This window comes from Symphodus melops (assembly GCF_947650265.1).
Source record: "Symphodus melops genome assembly, chromosome: 6".
NCBI lineage: Eukaryota > Metazoa > Chordata > Actinopteri > Labriformes > Labridae > Symphodus > Symphodus melops.
Window position 1 is genome coordinate 28,578,766 of NC_136696.1, and position 16,112 is coordinate 28,594,877.

A 16,112-nucleotide genomic window follows, 5' to 3' on the forward strand; every position below is an offset into this window, starting at 1 on the left:
GGGAGCCGAGCAGTGATTTATTTTTACCACCAGGTGATGCCGTTAATCTGATGAGACATCAGCGTGATGGAGTGAAGCTCCTGACTGCAGAGCGCTGTGATTAGACGAGAGACCGTCTCCATACAACCTGAGGACGGGGGGGGGGGGGGGGGGCTGGTGTACCTGATTGAAGTCTCCCTCCAGGCCAATGATGATCTTCTGCTTTGGGTTCTTCGGGGACCTGAGGAGACAATAAACAGATAAAAGGTGATGAACACACGGTGGGATAAAAGTCATGGAAGCGTGCGGCGTGCGCCAAACTGTGAACGGTTCTGTTCACCTTCAGACAACACGGAGGAGCGAGCTCGTCCCCGCGCAACTGCACGTGGAGCAGCTGTCTAGCGTAGTCAGCCGTTACCATGACGACGACACAGCTGCGAACTCAAAACGGCGAAATCAGAGCGGGCGTCTTAAATGTCCTCCCAGTTTGGGCGCGGTCAGGAATACCATGGAAATGTTCCAGAGGCCACCTGTTCATGCAGCACGCCGCTTAACCCGAGCTTCAGCCGGGCTGTGGCTTCCTTCTGATTGGCCGAATGGGAGTGGCAGAACGCTGCAGGGCTGCCAGGGGAGGAAGCTGTGGCGTGATTGACACCACATGTGAGATTAAAACACGGATCAGCAGAATGTTGTTTTTATCCAACTCAAAGACAAGCCGCACGTTTGACTGCGTTTTGATAAACTCGTTGACCACAGGGGGGCGCTGAAATCCACAAACATGCTCCATCCAGCGCTACACTTAGACGTGCTAACAGACTTTTTGAGACCGCCTCTAGTGGCCATCCCAGAACTGCAGTTTCTTTCAGCTTGCCAAAGCTTCCCTGCTGAGCCCTGGAGGTTGCTGGGGGGGGGGGGGGGGGGGAAGAAGGAAGGGGGGGGGAAGCTGTGAGCTTTTAAACTTCCTTCTTTTCTCCTTCAGCGTCCTCTTCCTCTTCCTCTCATCGAGCTCGTACTGTATATCTGCCTTTTTCATCTTCTTTTAAATCCTAACCCCCCCCCCCTCCTCCACCCCCCCTCCAGTTGCCGTGGGGATACTGGGGGATCACGGCTGATTGACAGCTTGCTGAGCCAATTGGACTCACCCACAGCTGCCGAGCTGAGCACTCATTGGCCGTTCTCTGGGGAACTGGAACGTATCAACCTGTGTATAAGTGTGTGTGTGTGAGTGTGTGTACATTTATATTGAGTGGTGTGTGTGTGTGTGTGTGTGTGTGTGTGTGTGTGTAATAGAGTGATGGATGATCTCCTCTCTAACAGCAGAGGAGAGAGAGAGGCAGGATGGAGGAACGACAAACACAACCTGTCATTCATTCTCTCTGTCTCTCTCTCTCTGTCTCTCTCTCTCCCCTCTCTCTCTCTCTCTCTCTCTCTCCCCTCTCTCTCTCTCTCTCTCTCCCCTCTCTCTCTCTCTCTCTCTCTCTCTCTCCCTCTCTCTCTCTCTCTCTCTCTCGCTCTCTCGCTCAGTGTCTCTCGCCCCCCCTCCTCTTCCTCTCTCTCCACATTTCTCTGTCGCTTCTGAGCTGAAAACAGAGAAGACGTTGGTTCTTGGAGATACTCGAGGAAAAAACTGGAAAATAGCTGCTGCTGGATGTTAACATGTATCGCTACATGCTTTAAAGAAAACACACACACACACACACTCACACACACACACTCACTCACACACACACACACACACACACGCTCAGGGCTTCTGCAGTCATGCCAGGAATACCTGCTGAATATCTGCTGCTGCATGGGACGTGATGGATGCGGCTTCTACTGGTGAGTGTTTCATCGCTGTATGACTTATGTGTGTGTGTGTGTGTGTGTGTGTGTGTGTGTGTGTGTGTGTGTGTGTGAGGAGGACTGCGGTAGTCCTTGAGCGTCTGTGGCAGCTCAGCCTGCGGTTCTGGCAGCTGAGGGGAATAAGAAAAGAGGGCTGGGGGGGGGGGGTTGTTTTGGGTGTATTTGTCACAGGTTTGAAGGCTGCAGCTCGGCGCTGACACGGGCAGTCAGTGTCACTCCACAGGTTCATCCCCTCAACTCACAGAGAGGCATCATGTGCAACCACACCGTCGGCACAGGGACGAGACAGGACACGTTTAAAGTGCTGAAAAGCTCTGAGCATGACATGCTACTAAAGTCCCGAGGCGGCGAGGACGCAGAGCCACCGGCTGAGCCACCGGCTGCTTCCTCCGTGCTAACGAGGTGGAAGTGTTCAGGCTCCGTCAGCACTGGTCGGAGCAGGTGTGAACGCACGGCGTATGCTGCTGCTGCTGTGTGATGTGGCATCATGAGTCAGACAGCGCGAGAGAGAGAGAGAGAGAGCGAGAGAGAGAGAGCGAGCGCGCGCAGCGGTGTTTATATTCAGCCGGGTGCAGAGAGAGTTTAGCAGGATTTGGCTGCAGGGTGATCGGCTCTAACAGGAGGACAGACGTTCCCACCACTGCCTGCTTAATTTACCAGAACCCCCGTCTCTCTCTCTCTCTCTCCCCTCCCTCGCCCGTCTCTCTCTCTCTCCTCCCTCCCTCGCCCGTCTCTCTCTCTCTCTCTCTCTCTCCCCCCCTCCTGCTGTGATTCAGCGCGCTCTTAATTAACAGCCGCTGAAAGTCGGTGTGAGCGTTTAGAAACATGAGTGATTTGTCGGCTCGGGCTAAACGAGGGTCAGCTCAGAGCTTTTCCTCACGTCAACCTGCAGCAGCGTCAGAGCGACACGCAGCTCAACAAGTCCTCCATCACAATGCATCAGTCCGTGTTCTGTCCCTCACAGACCCGAGGAGGACAAACACACAGGACACAGATCCCAGGCAGAGCAACACTGAGACACCCGCTGTTTAAACACAATACTGACAGTTAAAAACACTAACATGCATTTCATCAGGCAGCTGGATCCATCAACAAGCTAACACACACACACTCTGCTCTCCAGCTCTGCATGTGGTGGACACTGTAGCTTCAGTGTTTAGCCAGCTCTGCATGTGGTGGACACTGTAGCTTCAGTGTTTAGCCAGCTCTGCATGTGGTGGACACTGTAGCTTCAGTGTTTAGCCAGCTCTGCATGTGGTGGACTCTGTAGCTTCAGTGTTTAGCCAGCTCTGCATGTGGTGGACTCTGTAGCTTCAGTGTTTAGCCAGCTCTGCATGTGGTGGACACTGTAGCTTCAGTGTTTAGCCAGCTCTGCATGTGGAGGACACTGTAGCTTCAGTGTTTAGCCAGCTCTGCATGGGTCTGTAAAGCTTTCTGCGTTCTAACCTTATTAGAAACATGCAGAGGCTTTTTAGCTCACTTCTTAAAATACATGTTTGCGTCTCATGATGTTTCCAAATAGCCTAAAATATGAGATTCAGAAAGACTGAGTGTGACAGAACAGGTATCCAGCTTAATAAGAACTAAGTTTAACTTTAAAGGGTCAAATACAACCAGCAGGATCAGGTCACATGACCTTGATGTCCTCTAGTAATAATCATCACAGATTACTCTGCAAGAATAATATTCACTGAATGTCTGCTTTTGCTTTAATGAGATTTATGATTTTCTTTCTCCAAACTGTAATATTTCGTCCTTTTCTTCTCTCGGGGCGCTTGAGGGAGAATCTCTCAGAAAACAAACACAGTCAGTAATAAATAGTGATAGAAACTCATTTGTCTCAGAAATGATGATGTATGATCGTCTCGTTGTGGGAGAGCTCAGACCTCCTGAGCTTTCTGTCTGAAATATTTCTGCAGGCTACCGAGTGCTGTTAGTCTTCAGACTTCAACATGCGTTATGAACCTGAATACAAAAACAAAAACTGATACAAACAAAGAGCCCTTGTTCGATATTTAATATTCATAGTCCACGAAAATCTGACAAATCTGCATTTCTCATGGAGCACAAACAGAAACTGTGCATTTACAGGTTTCAATCAAGCAGGAACCTCTTATGTTTAAACATGAAGCTGATGCTGAAGTGTAACATCCTGCAGTTCCTGGAGTGTCCACTAGAGGCTGGCTGCAGTACCTGGAGTGTCCACTAGAGGCTGGCTGCAGCAGCACAGGAAGTCACATACACACCCATTCAAACAGCCTGTTTTTACAGCAGACATGAACATGTTTACAGCCTGCTTCAAAAAACCAAATAGGTGTGATTAGCTCATGTCTCCATCCACACACACTGTACGGGGGGAATGTTTTGATGACTCAGCAGTTTTGATTGGATGAAGGATCAGAGTTATTCACAATAAGGCGTGTAGCTGAGCTGATTGACAGGTGGGCGCCGTGTAACGGTTTGTCAGGAGGCTCCAGCTGGTTTATAGACATGATCAAACAGCGTGTGTGTGTGTGTGTGTGTGTGTGTGTGTGTGTTTCTGTGTTAAACTAATTGTGTTTTATCCATGAAAGTCATAAAGTATAAAAAGTCTTTGAGACGGAGGTAGAGCAGGAACTCCCTTCTGCTTCAAGTAAACTGACTGGAGGTGTTGAGCAGATCGGCTTCCTCTCCTTCATGTTGTCACTCTTAAAATAACAATCTGAGCCAATCAGGGACAAACTCCATCCTGATTGGACGAGCTGTGGTTGGAAGTATTTGCCTCCACTTGCAGCAGCTCAGTTTGATTTCTGCGTCCTCGAGAGTTCATTTTAAGTTCCTGTTGAGATTTTCCATCACATAAGTGGTGTCTCACCCACACACACACACACACACACACACACACACACACACACACACGGTCTGAAGATGTAACACACAGGTGACTGCAGCACATGTCCCGCCGTGACCCAACAAACAGGGGTCACACTGTCAGACTGTGTGAGGCTAATTAACAGAAGACGAGCCGTGTGAGGAGAGGAGGCCGAGGTTTGTTTTTAATGCTGGCGATGCTAACGAGGAGCGCGTGTAGGGTGTGTGTGGGGGGGGGCTCACATGGGACTGGTTTTAATGGGAAATCAATGGTGGATGCAGTGAGGGGAGAAGCAGGGAAGAAGAGAGTGGAGAGATGTTGATCTGATCGGGCTGGTGTCGGTGTCATGCCAATAACAGGAACCAGGAGGCTTAAAGACGAGCATGATTACAATGAATGTATGGATTTTAAATCATCACAAACAGCCTGAGCTAACAGCTCGGAGCGTGAGCGACAACACCAGTCTGAGCTAACAGCTCGGAGCGTGAGCGACAACACCAGTCTGAGCTAACAGCTCGGAGCGTGAGCGACAACACCAGTCTGAGCTAACAGCTCGGAGCGTGAGCGACAACACCAGTCTGAGCTAACAGCTCGGAGCGTGAGCGACAACACCAGTCTGAGCTAACAGCTCGGAGCGTGAGCGACAACACCAGTCTGAGCTAACAGCTCGGAGCGTGAGCGACAACACCAGCCTGAGCTAACAGCTCGGAGCGTGAGCGACAACACCAGTCTGAGCTAACAGCTCGGAGCGTGAGCGACAACACCAGCCTGAGCTAGCAGCTCGGAGCGTGAGCGACAACACCAGCCTGAGCTAGCAGCTCGGAGCGTGAGCGACAACACCAGTCTGAGCTAACAGCTCGGAGCTGTGAGCGACAACACCAGTCTGAGCTAACAGCTCGGAGCGTGAGCGACAACACCAGTCTGAGCTAGCAGCTCGGAGCGTGAGCGACAACACCAGTCTGAGCTAACAGCTCGGAGCGTGAGCGACAAACACCAGTCTGAGCTAACAGCTCGGAGCATATAGGAGCGACAACACCAGTCTGAGCTAACAGCTCGGAGCGTGAGCGACAACACCAGTCTGAGCTAACAGCTCGGAGGCGTGAGCGACAACACCAGTCAGTCTCACATTTCATTTGATTTCAGTGCTCGTTAATTTAGGACACCTTCTTGTACCTGCACTTGGCAATAAAACCGACTGTGACTCAGTTCTTTCCTGTTGGAGCGTCCTAGCGTAGCATGGAGGAGCGCAGCGTGGGGGGCCGTTTTTGACCACGCTTCTATTTCCCTCTCCGTCACTCGCCGAGACAGACGGCGATGGAGGAGGAAGGAGGAAGGAGGAGGAAGGAGGAAAGAGGAAGGAGGAGGAAGGAGGAAGGAGGAGGAAGGAGGAAGGAGGAAGGAGGAGGAGGAGGAAGGAAAGAGGAAAGAGGAAGAGGAGGAAGGAGGAAGGAGGAAGGAGGAGGAAGGAGGAAGGAGGAAGGAGGAAGGAGGAGGAAAGAGGAAGGAGGAGGAAGGAGGAAGGAGGAAGGAGGAGGAGGAGGAAGGAGGAAAGAGGAAGGAGGAGGAAGGAGGAAGGAGGAAGGAGGCAGGAGGCAGGAGGAAGGAGGAAGTGCGAGCTTGTTAGCTTGTTTTACAAAGTGGAGATAACGGTGTATTCATAACGTCCACGTCTCTGATGGACATGCTGTCCTCAGCTAAGAGGAAGGACGAGTCAGCAGGTTCCTCACACGTGACGCTCAGCCTGAGACTCTGGCGTTCTGAGCCGACGCGTCACATGACGGACCAGCAGCAGCTCCTCGGAGGAGTCTGGCGGCTTTTGAAGATCCAGGATGTAGCAGCCGGCTCTCATTACAAGCGACATCTTCGCCGCTCTTTGTTAGCTAGCAGCTCGCCTTTGTGTGTGTTACAGCGCGGCGTCTCATCATCTCCAACGCTGTCATCCTCCCGACTGTCGACAAGCTCCGGAACAAGAGGCGTATTGAAGTTTACATCTGAGGGAACTTTTTGGTCTTTCATCCATTTTTCCTGACAGCTGACCCGCTGGTTGGTTCAGACGGCGCAGGAAGCTGTCGCAGTGGATTCAGCTCGACCTCCACCAGCCTCAAAGTGCTGATGATGCTTTTTACAAACTGCTCCATTTCACCGTCTGATCGCCAACAAGCTGGCTCGCCGCAGGAACACCTGCTGCTCGCCGCTCAAAACATCAACGTGTTATAAAAAGCCGTCACCGTCCCGAAAGAAGAAGAGCTGATCTGACCTTAAGGGGTGGAGCTAGACACACTACAGTGTGCTGATTGGTCGAGAGAAAAAGGACAGGCTGTTTCTGTTTGCTCTGACTCTGATGTCAGCGAGTAGCTCCGCCCCCATTGGCGACCTCGGAGGTGCCTGACGTCCTCCAGTGTTCACGCTGTCCACACGGTGTGGGACGACTTGGCCCAGTTCACCCAGCGCTGACAAAAACAACGACTCCAGTCGATGTACTGGAGCTTTTCCAAAATGTTTCACAGCGATGAGTCATGTGGAAACTTTGTTTTTTTTTTCTCTCCCTCAAAGTGAAGAAGAGTGAAAGCACGCCGGCCTCCCTCTCATCTTTAAACACTCAGCAACCATCTGCGTCCTGATGACGTCACGCCACGCTCACTCGCTCTCCGACACTCCGGTGAGCTGAGGGAGAGAAAATAATCCTCTTCTACTGACGACTTTGTTCCCTCTTCTTCTTTTTTCTTCCTCTCTAATTAGCACGTCCTCGCTCTGTGACGGATCAACATGTTCCTTCAAACTGGCGACGACGGCGAAGCTGCTCGCCGGCAGCTGCAGAGAGACGAGTGTTTGAAAGTTTAATGTTGAAGAGAAGTTCTTCAGAATGAAGACGAACACAGCGACGAGGTCCAAGCTAACGACAGGCTGAGAGCTGAGGCCACGCCCACCTGTCAATCAGCTCAGCTACACGCCTTATTGTGAATAACTCTGATCCTTCATCCAATCAAAACTGCTGAGTCATGAAAACATTCCCCCCGTACAGTGTGTGTGGATGGAGACATGAGCTAATCACACCTATTTGGTTTTTTGAAGCAGGCTGTAAACATGTTCATGTCTGCTGTAAAAACAGGCTGTTTGAATGGGTGTGTATGTGACTTCCTGTGCTGCTGCAGCCAGCCTCTAGTGGACACTCCAGGTACTGCAGCCAGCCTCTAGTGGACACTCCAGGAACTGCAGCCAGCCTCTAGTGGACACTCCAGGAACTGCAGGATGTTACACTTCCTCTGCAGCTTGATCTATCAACCCCGCAGGTTGCTGACTGGGAGTTACTTCACTTTTGGAGAGCGCCTCTAGTGGCAGCTGGAGGAACTGCAGCACTAGTTTCCTTCGTTAGTTAACGATAAGGCGCTTTGCATTCTCGTTGTAGGATCCACGTTTGCACACTTTGACCTTATTCATCGCCATTGGTTACAGTTTAATTAGGTGAAAAACACCCACTGAAGTTAAAGATGAGACGGGATACAACACATCCTCTTTGTAGCATCCATGACCTAATTTATTACCGTGGTTACCGTTTAATTTGGATTTAGCACAAAAAAACCAGCTTAAGGTTCAGATGAAACTTTTACGGTCAAGGTAAAAAAAAAAAAAAGAAAGAAATCCCTGCAGTGTTCAAACTGACAGCAGAAACTAATTTGGACAAATGGAGGACGGTGACTTGGTGCAGACGCTTTGCAGATAAAAAGGAAGAAGTTTTACTTAAGATCTTGTCGGGAGCAGGACGGGAGAGCGCTTTGAGAATAAATTGGATTGAAGTTGAGATCTGCTGCGTGAGATGTCCTTGAGCACAAAGAAGCACATGAGCTCATTTCAATGAGTTCTCCTCTCACTGCCGAGGCAAAAGATACAGGAAGGTTCAGAGGTCTGAGAGGAGGGTCAGAGGTCAGAGAGGAGGGTCAGAGAGGAGGGTCAGAGGTCTGAGAGGAGGGTCAGAGGTCTGAGAGGAGGGTCAGAGGTCAGAGAGGAGGGTCAGAGGTCAGAGAGGAGGGTCAGAGGTCTGAGAGGAGGGTCAGAGAGGAGGGTCAGAGGTCTGAGAGGAGGGTCAGAGGTCTGAGAGGAGGGTCAGAGAGGAGAGGAGGGTCCAGAGATCAGAGAGGAGGTCAGAGGTCTGAGAGGAGGGTCAGAGGTCTGAGAGGAGGGTCAGAGGTCTGAGAGGAGGGTCAGAGGTCAGAGAGGAGGGTCAGAGGTCTGAGAGGAGGTCAGAGGTCTGAGAGGAGGGTCAGAGGTCAGAGAGGAGGTTCAGAGGTCTGAGAGGAGGGTCAGAGGTCTGAGAGGAGGGTCAGAGAGGAGGGTCAGAGGTCTGAGAGGAGGGTCAGAGGTCTGAGAGGAGGGTCAGAGGTCAGAGAGGAGGGTCAGAGGTCAGAGAGGAGGGTCAGAGGTCAGAGAGGAGGTTCAGAGGTCTGAGAGGAGGGGCATGATAGATCAGACCTCCCCAGAGGACTACAGCCTCCACACATGAGGGGCACGCACCAACCACTGCAGAGTGAAGAGTCCATCAGGATTAACTCACTGTATTCACACACTGATGGTAGAGGCTGCAGAGTTCAGATCTGCCCCCCCCCCCCCCCCCCCCCCCCCCGGGGTTTCCTGTCTCTCTTCTTCTGCTCTCCCTCCAACAGAGGCAGAAAAGGCTTGAAAAAAAAAAAAAAAGCCAGAGTCTTGCACTTTTGGCCGTCCTGTGAAATCCCAAAGCGTCCTCACTGACAGCTCGTTGTTCGACCCCCCCGACCCCCCCCCGGCTCTGACAGGAACACCACAACACTAAAGGTATATGGATCTCTAACAGTCTGTGCTTTGGGGGGAGACGCGTTACATCTTCTCAGGCGCTGAGGTCCACACTATAAAAAATGGATGGTGACATTTTCTCTCGTGGCGTTAAAAGAATCGAGCGTCTGACGGCGAGAGTGAAGGCCGCTGTCATCGGAGCTGACGCCAGTTTTGCAGAGTGTTAGCGGCGTACGTGCAGCTTTGTGTATCACTGTGTGCTGAATAAAACATGGAGGAGTGGGACTGCCACATTAGGACGGCAGCGCCCTGAGAGCCCCCCCCCCCGTCTGCTGTATAAGAAATACATAAATATTTTACATTTGTGCCGCTTTAATCCTTTTACTGAATGTCAATACTCAGCACTTAAAGAAGTGCTGGTGCTGGCAGTCCTGCGGGGTTAAACCGCGCCGCTCTCTGCTCTGTATTATGCATTACTAAATACTTCTATCATCAGCGGCTCGCCCCGGGCGCCGGCGTCTCCGAGTGCTGCATGTGCAGAGTGAAAGGCTGAACCCACGGCGTCATCGAGTGGACAAATCCCTTCTTCCTCTGGCGTTAAACTTGAACCCGTGACCTCCGAGGTCAGGACCGCTCTGCGTGCAGCCTGCAGGGTCAGGCTGTCAGAGTCCTGCTGACATGCGTTTCTTTCGTTGACGGGGAAGTCCAGGGTTCTTAAACCGACGGGCTCCTCGCTCCGTGTCTGAGCCGTCGATCTCACATTTAAAACATGAAGCAATAAAAAGCAACAGAGCAGCGTCGCTCTGAGAGACGGGACCAACGTGCAGCGAGATCCAGACGGGACTCAGACTCGTCTGTGCAGGAAGTGTTTGAGTTCGAACGTGAGCAGACGGCCGTGTGGCTTCTTACTCTCTGCAGCCGATTACACTTCATCTCTCACTGTGTGGAGTTCGAGGCTGTCGTCCCTGAGCTGAGATCAAATCTGCACCTCGTTTACATAAAATATGCTTCAGAGTAATAAAAGAAACATTTACAGCCGGGAGAAGCAGACAGGCTATCACCACGTCCAACACGCAGCCATAACAGTGACTTTATATTCATAGCTTCATGGAAGTCAGACACCACTCTGATCAACATTTTATGACACTGTGTGTGTGTGTGTGTGTGTGTGTGTGTGTACGATGGAGTCACTGCAGGCTCTTATTGTTAAGTAATAAGAGGGAAATGAGTGCACGAGCGTCGCGGAAGTAAACAGGAGAAATTAAATTAGCGTACGGCGGCGTCTCTGGAGAGCACGCTCTCCAACCAAAGGAGGAAAACTTGCACGATTAAACACTCCATTTAACATTCACACCACGCGCCCCTCATTACCATGTGACTTGTGTTTGCTGTTACAGAAACACTGTACATAAACGAGTTGTTTCCCATCTCCGAGGAGAAACATTTACATAGCTCTGTAACGTCAGATACCAAACAGCCTCTGCAGGGAGAGACGCCTGCGGGGCTTCTGATTGGTTACATAAGAGCAAAAGAAAGAAGAGCGAGGAACACTTTGCGTGACTCGCAGATGGAAGCGAGTCCCGTCGGGATAATAAGACACAAATGTGAAGAAGAGGGTCAGCTAGCTGCATGTGTACTGAGTGAAGAGTCGTGTTGTTAAAGGGAGATTGATTTGTGCTGACGCTGTTGTCACCGAGCAGCTTGGATGAAAGTGTGTGTGCGGTGGCTCACGCAGATGGCTGAGGAGAGAGAGGGATGGTGGAAGCACTCAAAGACTCAAAACAAGAAGAAGAAAAAAACCAGCTCAATGATGAGTCTTGAAATCAAAAATGATGCGTAATTAAAAGACAATTAGCAACGATGAGGGCCTGGGGTGATTCTACTTTGGAGACACAATTTTCTACTTAAAGGAAGAATGTGCAACATATTCCACACAAGTGTGTGCTGTGTGAGTGTGTGTGTGTGTGTGTGTGTGGGTGTGTGTGTGTGTGTGTCTGTGTCTGTGTGTGAATGTGTGTGTGAGTCCTGACTGTCTCCAGTGAGGGAGAAGCTGGAGTCCTGCTGGCTGTGTTGTTGTCAGAGCTGTGTTTACATGGCTCCTCCCCTTGTGTATAAAAGCTGTTTGAGTCAAGAAGAAGAAGAACATACTCACTGATTATTAGGATGAAGAGTTTTTACATCATTCTGTGTCAGTTTACATGAAGCTAGCAGCTAGCTAAAGAGCGCTAACATTAGCATGCTAACACAACGATACAGGAAACGCAGGTTAACGCAGCTAGCAGATAACTACAGAGCGCTAACATAAGCATGCTAACGCAACAATGCAGGAAACGCAGGTGATTGAAGCTAACAGCTAACTACAGAGCGCTAACATTAGCATGCTAACGCAACAATGCAGGAAACGCAGGTGATTGAAGCTGCCAGCTAACTACAGAGTGCTAACATTAGCATGCTAATGCAGGAAATGCAGGTGATCGCAGCTCGAGCGAAGGACAGTTTAGTCTGTTGTTTGTGTTTAATGCTGCTTAATTATTATTCATATATTATTATTATTAGTAAGTGTGCTCGTTTGTGTGAACGTGATAAGACCTGGGTTGGAGGCGTGTCTCTACAGGGGGGCGGAGGCGGGGCCAAAGAGAAGTTTGTTTTAGCTTCATGCTGGAGCTCAAGGTTAGGGATGAAAAACGAGCCGTCCAAATCTGCAAAATACACAACTTCAGTCTGCGTCTTTGAAGAACCAAAGAAAAGTTCTCTGATGTTTTTAGTTGAGGGTTTCAGTTTGTGAACATGGAGGCTAAACGTGTACACGCAGCCGCTCGTAAACAAGCAAATATATGCATGAAGTGTCACGGCTCGTCCTCATCAGCAGCCGGCCGCTCCAGACTTCACCGACAGCTTCATCTACTGTCGTACACTCAGCCGTGGCTTCTGCACTCAAGGTCACAAATTAATCAAAACATCAATATGTGCAGTCGACATAGGCGAAGCCCAGCGTAGACCTGTCACCTGCACCAACAACATTGATTCAGCGCCTCATGAATTATGCAAAAAGCCGAGGCAGAAAACCTGCGGCGAGCTCGTTGTACAGATATTTTTGGTGGGTGTACGGATCCTCGAGGTTGTGCGCATCAGCTGCAGCAAACTGTCTGCTTGTTGTGCTGTGTGGGTGATGTGAGGAGTGTGTGCAGGTGCGTTGTTCACCACAGAAGAGAGAGGTTCAGGCAGGGTAGAAGCTTTGGTAATTAAAACACTGGGGAAAAGACGAGGACGTGAAGTGTTTGCCTCTCGAATCAACCTACTCCTTTTTCAGCATCACCTCAAAGCCAAAACTTTCCTGCCACTTTTATTCCCCCGCTTTGACGGAAAACATCTGACAAAGTCCTCGTGCCCTTCAGCGATATAAAAATACTCTCAAAGTACCTTTTTTTGGGTTTCACACCTGTCAAATAATATACATAAGGTCAGGTTAATCATGACTTACGATTACGATGGTGCGAAGAAGGCGATAAAATGAAATGAGGCTGAAAGGATGTAATAAGTCTCAATGTTCCTAAATGTCAAAATGCCTTTATTTCTCTGCAGCAGCGAGTGACACGAGTCCTCTTTCTCTCTTTTCTCCCCAGATGGAAACTGACACCGGTGACAGCGACGGAGGATAATAATGATGGAAGGTGGAGTGATTCGTCGCCAGCCGGAGTCGCGTCGTTCCTCAACCCCCCCTCTGCCGCGCATCACCGCTCCCTGAAGGACACGTTGTCGACCTTGACATATCGCGGAGTGCGTGCGTGACCACCTGGCACACACTGAACTGAAAGGTTGCCCGTCTGTTGCCAAAGAGCCGAGAGAGACGACGCGGGCCAAAGCTTCAGGGAGCAGGAGTCAGCGGAAATCCACTCTGTCTCACCGCAGTAACAAATGAGCTTTTGTTTGTGAAGTTAACAGCGCTAACAGCCGACTCCGTGAGGACCAATTACTGGTTGAAGTGAATACGAGGCCGAGATGAAGGAGACAGCGGTTGTGGCTTGTTTGCTGGCTGAGCTGTCTCTGGCGGCTTTTGTTCTGGCCTCTGAGGGGAGCGCTCATTGCCCGGCTTTGTGTCGGTGTGAGATACGACCTTGGTTCTCGCCCAGCTCCGTGTACAGCGAGGCTGCCACTGTGGACTGTAACGACTTGGGCCTCTCAGCGCTGCCAGAGAGACTCCCCTCGGACACTCAGGTGCTGCTGCTGCAGACAAACAACATCATAAAGGTGGAGAAAACTTTGGATTACTTGGAAAACATCACAGAGATCGACTTGTCCCAGAATAACATTTCCTCTGTGGGCGATGTTTGTCTGGGGTCGCTCCCCCAGCTGCTGTCGCTCCACATGGAAGAGAACTGGATTCAGGAGCTTTCGGACAGCTGCCTCTCTTTCCTGCCGAACCTCCAGGAGTTCTACATCAACCACAACCAAATTGTCTCCATCCGGCCCAAAGCTTTCCAGGGTCTGAGCCGGCTTATAAGGCTTCATCTCAATTCCAATCGACTGACGAGCATCGACAGCCAGTGGTTCCAGCATCTCCCCAATCTGGAGATACTGATGCTCGGAGAAAACCCAGTCCTGGAGCTGTCGGACATGAACTTTAAACCTCTGGATAACCTTCAAAGCCTCGTGCTCGCCAAGATGAACTTGACTGAAATTCCCGGTAAGGCCTTGGATGGCCTTGAGAATTTGGAGAGCATCTCGTTCTTTGACAACCTGCTGAATCGAGTCCCAAGAGCAGCCTTGTCGAGCGTGCAGAATCTTAAGTTTCTGGATTTAAACAAGAACCCCATCGAGAGGATCCAGAGAGGCGACTTCATGGACATGATGCACCTGAAGGAGCTCGGCATCAACAGCATGCCTGAGCTCATATCTATTGACAGTTTTGCCCTGAACAACTTGCCGGAGCTTACAAAAATCGAGGCCACCAACAATCCCAGACTGTCCTACATCCACCCCAGAGCGTTCCACAAGCTGCCCAGACTCGAGACCCTGATGCTGAACAGCAACGCTCTGAGCGCCATCCACCGCAGCACCGTGGAGTCCCTGACCAACCTGCGAGAGGTCAGTCTGCACAGCAACCCGATCCGCTGCGACTGCGTGATCCGCTGGGTCAACATGAACAGGACGGCTGTTCGCTTCATGGAGCCCGACTCGCTGTTCTGCGTGGAGCCTCCGGAGTACCAAGGCCGGCGCGTGCAAGAGGTGCACTTCAGGGAGATGACGGAGATCTGCCTTCCCCTCATCTCACCCGCCAGTCTCCCAGATCGAGTCCGAGTTGTCAGAGGGAGCGCCGTGTCCATGCACTGTCGGGCGTTTGGAGAACCGGAGCCCGAGATCTACTGGGTGACGCCATCAGGCGACAGGGTCTTACCAGGAAGTGTTTCAGACAAGTACTACATGCATCCCGAGGGAACCTTTGATATTTACGACGCCACCGAGCAGGAAGCTGGATCGTACACCTGCATCGCTCACAACCTCGTCGGTGCAGATCTGAGGTCTGTGATGGTCACGGTTGACGGATACGTCTCGCCGCCTTTGAACCGACGTTTACACGTTAGCGTCACATCAGTCCAACCTCACTCTGTCGTGGTTTCCTGGGAGAGTACGGGCGGTTTGGTGTCGCAGCTAAAATGGTCGATTTCAGCTGACAGACGCCATCTTTTCACGCCGTTCAAAGCCAGGCTTCCCGCCGATGTGAAAGAGTACCGCATCAAGCAGCTGAAGCCGTCCACCAGGTACACGGTTTGTGTCGAGGTCACCGCAGGACGGCCCGGGAACAGCCAGGACTGTGTCAACGTGACCACGAAGGACGCAACGCTCCCGAGGGAGGAAATCCAGAACTGGGACAGTTTGGTGATGGCGTCCTGTGCCGTCATTTTTATCGTTGTGGCCGTTTCCAGCTCAGTCATCTACACCTCTCTGTACAGCCAGGTGTTTTACAGGAAACTGATCGTGGACCAGGGTGACACGCTGCTGATCCCAAACACTCAGACGTCCTCTTCTTCTTCTTCTCACCTGGAATTTGGTGCCTCTGGGGTCAAGGTGAGGGCGACTGTGATAGACTTAGAGGGCGGCTCAATGTGAGGGACGCACCGTGGGATTAATTAACGGAAAAATGGACGATGTAATTTACGACCTTCAAACGGGACATTCTGCACTTGAACTGAGCTGGACGGCGTCGGAAGGTTCGGCTCACACACATTTACGTAACCAGCTAAAAACGCAGAGACTGTTTTTTGTATTTCAAACTTGTGTCATTATAACGAGCTTAAACCAGGACGATCTCTGGACTATAATCTACGTGGCGAGCCGTTCCATCCACGCCGTGCAACCAGCACGGGGGACGGCTCTGTCTTAAACACGTGTCTTTCATGTCTGCAAAAAAAAAAAAAAAAGCGTTCTCTTTGCTGAAGATGGTTTATAAATAACGTGTTAGTCTAGTGTGAAATACTCTGACTATAATGTAAACGATTTTATGAACAAATACATTTTTCATTAAACCTGTGTGGTGTCTTATAACTCCATCTTCTCTTCTTACATTTTGCACGCTTCCTTCCTCGTGGACGTGGCGTGTTTACGGGCGACGCCGGTTGTTTTTTTTGTTCGTGCTCTTTGAACGTGAGATCTGCTGGAGACAAACAGGATT

At 50.8% G+C, this 16,112-nt stretch overlaps 1 protein-coding gene across 1 annotated transcript; it reads left to right on the forward strand.

Moving 5' to 3' along the window:
* Window positions 1–1,356: 1,356 nt before the first annotated feature.
* LOC306825656 (leucine-rich repeat neuronal protein 3-like) lies at window positions 1,357–15,795 on the forward strand. Its single transcript, XM_079346536.1, has 2 exons — window positions 1,357–1,803; window positions 13,066–15,795. Exon 2 carries the CDS (start codon window positions 13,442–13,444, stop codon window positions 15,548–15,550), a length of 2,109 nt encoding a protein of 702 aa, XP_079202662.1. The 5' UTR covers window positions 1,357–1,803; window positions 13,066–13,441; the 3' UTR covers window positions 15,551–15,795.
* The last annotated feature ends 317 nt before the right edge of the window (window positions 15,796–16,112 follow it).

Bases quoted from the DNA above. Each gene is read 5' to 3' on its own strand.
- LOC306825656 (XM_079346536.1), top strand. From the start codon at position 13,442: ATGAAGGAGACAGCGGTTGTGGCTTGTTTGCTGGCTGAGCTGTCTCTG.